The 10,302-nt window shown below is 47.8% G+C and overlaps 1 protein-coding gene across 1 annotated transcript in view; it reads left to right on the top strand.

The window, feature by feature from the left end:
* The window catches only part of MYH13 (myosin, heavy chain 13, skeletal muscle), a 49,791-nt gene that overhangs the window by 36,442 nt on the left and 3,047 nt on the right, over positions 1 to 10,302 (top strand). Inside the window, exons 26-35 of the mRNA XM_010843191.1 lie at positions 589 to 715; positions 802 to 920; positions 2,944 to 3,140; positions 3,508 to 3,691; positions 4,072 to 4,237; positions 4,935 to 5,059; positions 5,847 to 6,155; positions 6,237 to 6,440; positions 8,445 to 8,570; positions 8,825 to 8,995. Coding sequence (XP_010841493.1) covers positions 589 to 715; positions 802 to 920; positions 2,944 to 3,140; positions 3,508 to 3,691; positions 4,072 to 4,237; positions 4,935 to 5,059; positions 5,847 to 6,155; positions 6,237 to 6,440; positions 8,445 to 8,570; positions 8,825 to 8,995 — 1,728 coding nt within the window. The remainder of the gene's footprint in view (positions 1 to 588; positions 716 to 801; positions 921 to 2,943; positions 3,141 to 3,507; positions 3,692 to 4,071; positions 4,238 to 4,934; positions 5,060 to 5,846; positions 6,156 to 6,236; positions 6,441 to 8,444; positions 8,571 to 8,824; positions 8,996 to 10,302) is intronic.

Genomic DNA, 10,302 nt, shown 5'->3' on the forward strand with positions numbered 1-10,302 from the left:
AAGTCAAGATCTCATCATTCATCCAGTCTGTCCCAAATGCTTCCAATCCATCTCCCATTTTCTTATTTATTTATTTGTGTGTCCATGCCTGCTAAGTCACTTAAGTTGCATCTGACTCTTGTGACCCTATGGACTATAGTCTGCCAGGCTCCTCTGTCCATGGGATTCTCCAGGCAATAATACTGGAGTGGGTTGCCATGTCCTCCTCCAGGGGATCTTCCCAACCCAGGCATCGAACCCAGGTCTCTTACGTCTCCTGTAGGTGGGTTCTTTACTACGAGTGCCACCTGGGAAGTCCATTTTTTTATTTGCTTATTATTTATTTGGCTGTGTCAAGTCTTAGCTGTGACACACAAAGTGTTTTGTTGTGATGCTCAGACTCTCTAGTTGCAGCACAAGGGTTTAATTCCTCCACAGCATGTAAGAGCTTAGTTCCTGGACCAGGGATCAAACCCGAGTCCCCTCCACTGCAAGGCAGATTCTTCAAAGTGGCAACCCCACTTTGAAGCTAAACTATCAAATGATTTGATACTGGGAACCCAGGATCCATTTTTCCCATTCATGTTGGCTTTTTTTTTTTTTTTCAAGAGTAATGTGGAAAGGATGTGCCGGACTGTGGAAGACCAGTTTAATGAGATCAAGGCCAAGGATGACCAACAGACACAGTTAATCCATGACCTGAATATGCAGAAGGCAAGGCTGCAGACCCAAAATGGTGAGGATGGGCAGGGCCCCAGGGTCCCACCGCACCACAGAAGAGGGTGGTCCAAACCCTGACGTGGGCCCATATCTGTTTGCCAGGGGAGCTAAGCCACCAAGTGGAAGAGAAGGCCGCTCTGATCTCACAGCTAACCAAAGGCAAGCAGGTCCTCACCCAGCAGCTGGAGGATCTCAAGAGGCAGCTTGAGGAAGAAACCAAGGTAAGGATAGATGCCTCCATCTAGAAAGGTAGAGTCAGGTAGGACCTGAGAAGCCATGGAGCTGGTTGAGGGCAGTGCTGTGTCATGAAGTCTGATGCTGCTCCTCTCTTCCTTGCAGTAGGACAGGAAATGTTCTTGGAGGTTCCAGAACCTTGGCATTGGATCTCCTTCTTCAGAGCTAGAAAATTCTACCAGGGTGCTCCATCCTCGGAGCCCCTCTGTTCCCCAGTGGAGGGGCTGATAAACTCCCCTCCCCCACCACTGTACTAGCTGGGCCATCTCTGCCTCTGTGCATCTTCCCACTCTGCCGAGCAATCATTCCACCTCCTTGAAATGCCCTCCTCTCTCTCCTCCATCACTCTTTATGTATCACCAGCTACAACACCAACATTTAAGAACCCCCTCCTCCAAAAGGCTGGTTGGTTTGGGGGCGCTCTTGAGACATTTGCATAAATGCAAACACCATCATCATGTTCTTGACATCAATATCAATATATTTATAATTCACATCCCCCAACTAATCTGTCAACTCCTAGAGGGCAAGAATGATTTTTCCCCACTGTAGTAGTTAACAGTAGTTACAGCACACAGCAGAACAGTGCACACAGTGGGCGCTTAGTAAATGTTGTCAATGTGTGTTTGAGAACTAAAACACAAAACCAAGAGTGCCCAAAACTGCATATATATAGTTCTGGGGTTGCCATGTGCCAGCTAAAACTTACAGGGCACTTTTCTGGAATTCCAGCAAACTCCATCTGCCTCTCCTAAAAAACAAGAAAAGTGCTGTATTTGTCTCCCATCTTTCTAGTATATGGTTGGGGTTCCTGGGGGACTTGTGGGACAGAGGGAGTGGAGAGAATCAGAGCCTGAGAAGGCCCCTTCCAGGAGCAGGGCTGTCCTTTGGCCAGGATACAGAAGGAGCTAAGCTTTCCTTCCTGGGAAAAGTTTGTTGTTTATTTGTGTCTTTGTTGTTGTTGTTCAGCTGCTAAGTCGTGTCCTACTCTCTGAGACCCCATGGACTGTAATCCATCGGGCTCCACTGTCCATGGGGTTCTCCTGGCAAGAATACTGGAGTGGTTGCCATTTCCTTCTCCAATTTGTGCCTTTAAAAGTATGCAAATATATGAGTTACTGCACTGGGCCAACCAGAAAGTGTGCTGTGACCATTATGATGAGAGCACCAGTTTCCTCCCGACCAGGTAGAAGTGAGTGATGGAGGCCTCCGACATGTCCCCTTTCTGCTTGGGAAGTGGTGGCAGGGCCGTGGAAACCGCACAGCTCATGTCAGAATTCCCGGGTGGGGACACAGCCCGCTGATGACACCAGAATACACTTTTGGGGTTTTCATGGTCACAGTATTCCAAAAGACTGCATTAAGTAGTGAGAAGATCAATCCCTTTCTGATTCTCCTCCAATTATTCTGATTAAATAAGAAAAAGGTCTCAATTCAGATGTTGTTGTTTAGTCACTGAGTCGTGTCTGACTACTCTGTGACCCCATGTGAGCCCGCCAGGCTGGTTAGTAGTCCATGGGATTTCCCGGGCAAGAATACTGGAGGGGGTTGCCATTTCCTCTTCCAGGGGATCTTCCCGACTCAGGGACCAAACCCAAGTCTCCTGCATTGGCAGGCGGGTTCTTTACCCCTGAACTAGGAGGGAAGCCCCTCAGTTTGGATACCATCTCTCTCACACTGGTGCATCCTCCTTACCAAAACACAAGAGCGTAGGACTAGGAGACAGGGTCACAGCCGCAAATTACTCAGCTAGAAGGTGGTAACACTGTCTTACCTCCATTGCATTTATTCGATTACCTTCTGTTTACCACAAGTGTTAATGGTTTTCCACTTAAATATAATAGTCTACTTTTTAAAAAGTGAAGTAAAACAGGAGCTATGTTGCTCCAGCGAAGTCTGTGAAGGCAGCAAGCGAATGGTTCAAGTTGGGAAACACTGATTGAAACAAAATTACTTACCCTGGAAAATGACCAAACGGTTTTGCAATTTGCCACCACGGCGATTCCGCAGGCCAAGAGCGCCCTGGCCCACGCCCTGCAGTCCGCCCGCCACGACTGCGACCTGCTGCGCGAGCAGTACGAGGAGGAGCAGGAGGGCAAGGCCGAGCTGCAGAGGGCGCTGTCCAAGGCCAACAGCGAGGTGGCCCAGTGGAGGACCAAGTACGAGACGGATGCCATCCAGCGCACGGAGGAGCTGGAGGAGGCCAAGTAGGGGCTCCCAGGTTACGCTAGGACAGACGACCTTAAGACACAAGGGAGAGACAGGTGACAGGCCCTGTCTTCCTCCCTAGGCCTTCAAGTTTTCCTAAGCACACAGACCGGGTCTCCATGCCCTTCCCCCTGGGTCCTGTCCATTCATTCCACCTGGTCCCCTTGGCACCTCCTAGGTGACTGCTTTGCCACCAAACATTTTGGGGTTCTTCAGGTGATACTTAGCTCCTATCCAATCATCAAACTCTAGCCCTTGGTCTTATCAAATTCCAGTCCTTTATAGATGGCTCCATTCCCTCCTTATCTGACAGTTACTTCTGAAAGAGTCCACCTTTCCCAGCAACAGTAGGTCTGATCCTCTTAGGAAAAAACTGGCCCAGAGGCTCCAGGAAGCAGAGGAAAACACAGAGGCTGCGAGCTCCAAGTGCGCATCCTTGGAGAAAACTAAGCAGAGGCTCCAGGGAGAGGTGGATGATCTGATGCTGGATTTGGAGCGGGCCAACACCGCCTGTGCCTGCCTGGACAAGAAGCAGAGGAACTTCGATAAGGTCCTTCCCCAACACTCGATGCAAGAGATGTGTGAATGCACACACCTTCGGGGTAGCGGGAGGTGCACAGAGCATCAAGTCCGGAGTGGAGAACTTGGGGCTTTGCACTGTCTCTTGATTTTGTGATGGTCCCTCTGAAAGGAATTTTATTTTCCATCAAAGTTAATTCAGATTACTTTGAGACCAGCATATCTTTCAGAATACAGCAGATGTCTGGAGAGATATCAGAGTTTGGAACCCCTGAGTTTGGGGAATCCCTTGTTTCTTTGGTCTCTAAAGATGGGAGGGTCCCACTTTGGCATCGCTGACATGACTCACTGTTAACATGACTCAGTTCCTGGCCTTCTCGGCTCTTGATAGGTCCCTCTGTCACCTCCTAGGTCATCTCAGAGTGGAAACAAAAACTAGATGAGAGTCAAGCTGAGTTGGAAGCAGCTCAGAAAGAGTCCAGATCTCATAGTACTGAAGTCTTCAAGATGCGCAACGCCTACGAGGAGGTGGTGGATCAGTTAGAGACACTGAGACGGGAGAATAAAAATCTGCAAGGTGAGCACTGCCCCTCGCAGGGGTAAGACAGCCCCCAGCTCTCTCCCCCCACTCACAGGAGTGCGACAGTCCCCCCTTCTCTTCCAGCCACCTCTCCCCGACTTAGCCACGGCCGCCTCCTTCTCACTGCCCCACAAAATCCTCACATCTACTCCGTGACCCCAGGACCCAAACTCCACCAATGGAAGGCATAGTGGCAGCCAAGCCTCTATGTTCTCAAGAGCAGAGGGCTCCTGGGCTGCCAAGCTCCTACGCTGCTAGAGAACAGATCTTCCATGAATTCTGTCTCTACGTGGCTTTGTGTCCTCGGGTCTGACACTAAATCCCTTAGGGTCTCAGACTCCTGATCTACAAAATTAGACCAGACCCAATGCCCTCGAGAGCCCCTTCTATTTCCGAGACTGTGATTCTATGCACACTCTCCATGATTTCCTCCCTGGTCCTCTCCGTGACCATTTTGTAGACTGTGTGAAGATGCAGGGTCACAGTGTTCGGCTGTTCCTCCCTCTGCCCCTCCAGGTGAGGCCACACACCTGTGTCTTACCGACACCTCCCCCGAAAGGCTACACTGTATTTGTTCTTTCCTGTATCAATGTCATGAATGAATTGCCAGTCCCTCAGTTCCCTGCCAAAATTTGATCCTGTGCGATCAAACAGAACCTGTGGAAGTAGCCTAAATCAAGCCTGTCCTTTGCAGAAGAGATTTCCGACTTAACCATGCAGATTGCAGAAACAAACAAGAATCTTCAGGAAGTGGAGAAGACCAAGAAGCAGGTGGAGCAAGAAAAGTCAGACCTCCAGGCTGCCCTAGAAGAGGTGGAGGTAAGTGCCTGGGATGTGATGGAGAAGCACAGGGCACCACGGAAGGGGAACTAGACCATCTCCCTGGGCACCCTTCCGGCACTGGAGCTTTGCTGGAAAGAACATTCAGCTGCCTGCACCCCACGGTGGGGGTGGGAAGGGCAGCTGTGTCCTGCTGCTTCATCTCCTCCAAGTCCTCCAGTCCATCATATAATATTTTCCCTACTGAATAAATAAACCTGTCTTTATGTCCTCAACATCTCAGAAAGCAAGAACTCCATCACCAAACATCCTGAAAGCCAGCTCCAAATGCCTTAGCTTCAGCAAAGAGCTATGCACAGTCATATTTGGCCACTGGGAATTCCATGTGGCCCAAAGAGTGCAATGTCCTGATTTAATCATCCACGGTAGCCAGTGCAGGACAGATGGTTGAGATGTTTCTAGGGAAATTTCCACGACTCAGGGTAACAGGAGAGCAATTTCTCTTTCTCTGTCTTTTTAGAGATGAGGTAGGCTCCTGATTTATGGTCACTATTTTTTTTTAACAAAGACACAGTAATCAAATTTTTACTAATTCAAAGAGATGCTCTGTCCTCAAGACATAAGGCTGTTTGTTTATAACAAAGTTTCAGCTCTAGTTTCAGCACTAGTCACAACTTGGGAGCGAACCGTTTGACCTCTTTGAGCATTGTTCTAGTCATTTGTAAAACGAGCGTAACGGCATCCATTTTATCAGGATGGGGATGAAAAACCTCGTTCCAGAAGGCGGCTGCCCCAGCACTCCCAGTCTCTCCTTTGCTTTTATCAGGGTTCCTTGGAGCATGAAGAGAGCAAGATCTTGCGTGTCCAGCTAGAGCTGAACCAGGTGAAATCCGAACTCGACCGCAGGCTCACTGAGAAGGATGAAGAAATCGAGCAGCTGAAAAGAAGCAGTCAGCGGGCGGCGGAGGCCATGCAGAGCGTACTGGATGCTGAGATCCGGAGCAGGAATGATGCTCTGAGGCTAAAGAAGAAGATGGAGGGAGACCTCAACGAGATGGAGATTCAGCTGGGCCACTCCAACCGCCAGATGGCAGAGAGCCAGAAACACCTGCGCTCAGTCCAGGGCCAGCTCAAGGTGAGTGGGCGGCCCATGGGGGACCTGGCGGGACCTCAGCCTGCCCTGGGCTCCTGTCTCACCCCTGGCTTCCCTGTGAAGGACTCCCAGCTGCACCTGGATGATGCCCTGAGGAGCAACGAGGATCTCAAGGAGCAGCTGGCCATGGTGGAGCGCAGGAATGGCCTCTTGCAGGAGGAGCTGGAGGAGATGAAGGTGGCCTTGGAGCAGACGGAGCGGACCCGCAAGCTGTCGGAGCAGGAGCTGCTGGACGCCAGTGACCGCATGCAGCTTCTTCACTCCCAGGTGAGTCCGTTCTTGCTGCACTCAGGGTCCACCCTGGGGGTCAGGCGGGATCCAGGCTCTGTGGAATGGAGTTTCCACCACTCCTCCCAGGCTAGTGGTCAAGACCAACTTTCATTAGGCTTAGTTCTTGGGATAACACTGTCTCTAGATGGAAGATGGCTGAGCTTTCTTTTATCCAAAGATAAAGAAGGATGAATTATTGCATAAAGGGGCTGGAGAAGGCTTCACAGATGCAGTAACATTTAAGCTGCAAGCTTAGATAATTAGGGCTTCCGTGTGGCTCAGACAGTAAAATATCTGCGTGCAATGCGGGAGACCTGGGTTCAATCCCTCGGTCAGGAAGATCCCCTGGAGAAAAGAATGGCAACCCACTCCAGTATTCTTGCCTGGAGAAATCAACAGACAGATGAGCCTGGTGGGCTACAGTTCATGGGATTACAAAGAGTCGGACATGACTGAGCAACTAACACATATACACACTTAGATAATTAGGGTTGTCTTTTGAAATAATTTTTTTAAGAAAGTTACAAAATTCCTTGTTTTATTTATTTATTTTTGGCCATCCCACATGGCATGTGGGTTCTTAGTTCCCCAAGAAAGTGAAAGTGAAAGTCACTCCGTTGTGTCCAACTCTTTGCCACCCAATGGACTATGCAGTCCATGAAATTCTCCAGGCCAGAATACTGGAGTGGGTAGCAGTTCCCTTCTCCAGGGGATCTTATACCAACCCAGGGATGGAACCCAGGTCTCACACATGGCAGGCAGATTCTTTACCAGTTAAGCCACCAGGGAAGCCCCAACCAGGGATCAAACCCTTGCCTCCTGCAGTGCAAGCTCAAAGCCCTAATCATTGGACCATCAGGGAATTCCAAAAAAAAAAAATTCCTTGCTTTAAAAACTAGAGAATACAAGCCAAAACACAGAAAAATACCAACCATATCGTTAGCATTTGGGGATCTTTTATTCTAGACTCTTGTTTCTATACATAAATATGATTTTTTTAGTAAATGTCATCAGTCTTTTTGTGATTTTTTTTTCGTTTAACAATGTCATAAGCACATTTCTATATTTTAAAATAATTTTCCATGATACAGTCTTTTTAATGGCAGAAAAGTAGTCCATTTTAGTTGTGTATTACGACACTTTTATATAATCAGTCTTCTATGATTTGGTATTTTTAGATCGCTCCCAATAAAAGTTTTTATGATTAGAAGATTGCTATGACAAACTTCTTCATGTACATCCATGATTACTATTTCCTTAATATTCCTAGAAGTAAATAAACCCCTGGAAGCCCAATTTCATGGTCAAAACAGTAAAAGCATTTATATGCTATAAATTGCTCTTTAACAAAGTTGTCCCAATTTTTATTCCTATTGGGAAAATATGTGAGAGTGCTTAGCAATTATTTGTTTTAATCTTCACTAATATTTATGCTTGAAAATGCCTCACTTTAAAATTGCATATTTCTTTGATTACTAATGAGGTAGAACATTTTGTCATATTTGTTGGTTATTTGTATTTCGTCTGGTGTGTCTTAGCTATTTGTACTTTTGCCCTTTTTTCTTAATGGTTTATCTTATTTACATATTAAGGAAGGAGATGTTTTTTCAGCAGTGCACATTGCAAATGCTTTCTCATTTGTCATCACATTTACAACCCTATGGATAATGTTTGGATAATCAGAATTATTTTTCATTTCATATAGTGAAATCAACCATTTCCTTATTCCAACAGCATTAATTAAATAATCTATCCTTCCTCAAATATTTGAAAACCTACCTTAATTGTTTATTCAGTTATTTTACCTACAATTCTTGAATCTGATTTGGGACTTTCTGTCTGATCAAGAATGAGTCTTTTTTAATATTTTTCACCCACGTGAAAAATAAGAACCAGAACATCCTCAACATTAGACTTCCTTCCCCACCCAACTCTCTCCCTTCCAATCACTGTAAGTGTCCATATGCAGCCTGAACCTCTGGTATCTAATTTTTCTTGTAGAACACGAGCCTGATAAATACCAAGAAAAAACTGGAAGCTGACATAGCCCAATGCCAGGCAGAGGTGGAGAACTCTATCCAGGAGTCCAAAAATGCGGAGGAGAAGGCCAAGAAAGCCATCACAGACGTGAGCTCCATTCTTTCCTCTCAGAGACACTGTCTGGAGATAAGAAAGGGGTTTCTAAGCCAGGGCCTGGCAAGTGGGTCTCCTCTCCTCAGCCCTGCAGTCAGTCAATGGTGGCTTCCTGGAGAGATGGAGACGGGAGCTCAGCAGAGGCAGAGTGGGAGGGGAGCTGAGGGAGGGAGGACCAGCCTTGCAGCATCCTCCATGTGCCCGGGGAGGAGGGTGGGTGGCCCACAGACGTTTCCTGTGAACCACAGGCGGCCATGATGGCCGAGGAGCTGAAGAAGGAGCAGGACACCAGCGCCCACTTGGAGCGGATGAAGAAGAACCTGGAGCAGACGGTGAAGGACCTGCAGTACCGCCTGGACGAGGCTGAGCAGCTGGCCCTGAAGGGCGGGAAGAAGCAGATCCAGAAGCTGGAGAATCGGGTAGGGGGGCCAGAGGGGACTCTCATTCCCAGAGTGACAGAGGTTCAGCTGCCTCTGGCAGAACCACAGTCCCAAAACTTAGGTGGTGGGGAAGTGAGCACTGAGTCGATTGCAAGTGCCGTTTGAGGGCCACATGTGAAATTCCCTGTGAGCCAGATGTCCCTCCCCCTCCTTCCTCTCTGCCCTACACCCCAAGACATATACAGACCCACTTCAGAAAGGGTATCCCTCAATACCTGCAGTGCAACGACATACCACATGTTCACGGTCTATCTTTATTTAGATTCAGATCGATATTAACTGGGATGGGGGAAACATACTTTGCAGTCATAAGATCATACGTTTGGGTGTAATTCATCAAGCTGCACTTTGATAAGGGGCTTCTCTGGTTGCTCAGTGGTAAAGAATCCACCTGCCAGTGCAGGACACTCAGGTTAGATCCCTGGGTTGGGAAGATCCCCTGGAGAAGGAAATGGCAACCCACTCCAGTATTCCTGCCTGGAGAATCCCATGGACAGGGGAGCCTGGCGGGCTACAGTCCATGGGGTCGAAAGAGTTGGACATGATTTGGTGACTAAACAACAATAAGCACTTTTATAAACAACAGCCCATCCTACGTAAAATCTGCCACTTTGGCTTCCAGTCCCAGGTCTCATTCCCTTCCTGGCTTTCCTAATGTCGATTTCCTACTGTCAAAATACAACTTGCGATTCTGGTGTCTTTCTCACTCCATCCAAAATGCAGGGCGATTGGTGCTTCCCCCAGGCTAACTCTCCAGCAACTTGCAATCCATACGCAGAACAGTATTGCTTTTTCTTGATCTGGGAGCATATTTTGTAGTTTTCAGCTTCTTTCCTGATGATTCCCTTCGTTTCCTGTACCCTTTGCTTTTCCCTTTCAACCTGGGATGGTTCATTTTATTTGCTTTTTAAACCAGGCTGCATTACCTGTTGGCAGTTTGGAGGAGGCCTTGGAGAAGGATGTGAAACTGTCTCTGTTGTCCCCGAGAGAAGGGACATGAAAGAGGCAGACAGGATGAAGAGGTGGCGAAGAGAAGAAAACCACTTCTCCCACAGGAAAGACCCAAATGCATTCTTGATGCCAGCCTCCCAAAGATGTGGTCACCACACTTGTACACTTTAAATGTAGCCATTTTTTAACACCATAGTTCAAAATCATCAATTCTTCGGCGCTCAGCTTTCTTCACAGTCCAACTCTCACATCCATACATGACTACTGGAAAAACCATAGCCTTGACTAGACGGACCTTTGTTGGCAAAGTAACGTCTCTGCTTTTTAATATGCTG

Source organism: Bison bison, unplaced genomic scaffold (genome assembly GCF_000754665.1).
Source record: "Bison bison bison isolate TAMUID 2011002044 unplaced genomic scaffold, Bison_UMD1.0 scf7180017864180, whole genome shotgun sequence".
Lineage (NCBI taxonomy): Eukaryota > Metazoa > Chordata > Mammalia > Artiodactyla > Bovidae > Bison > Bison bison.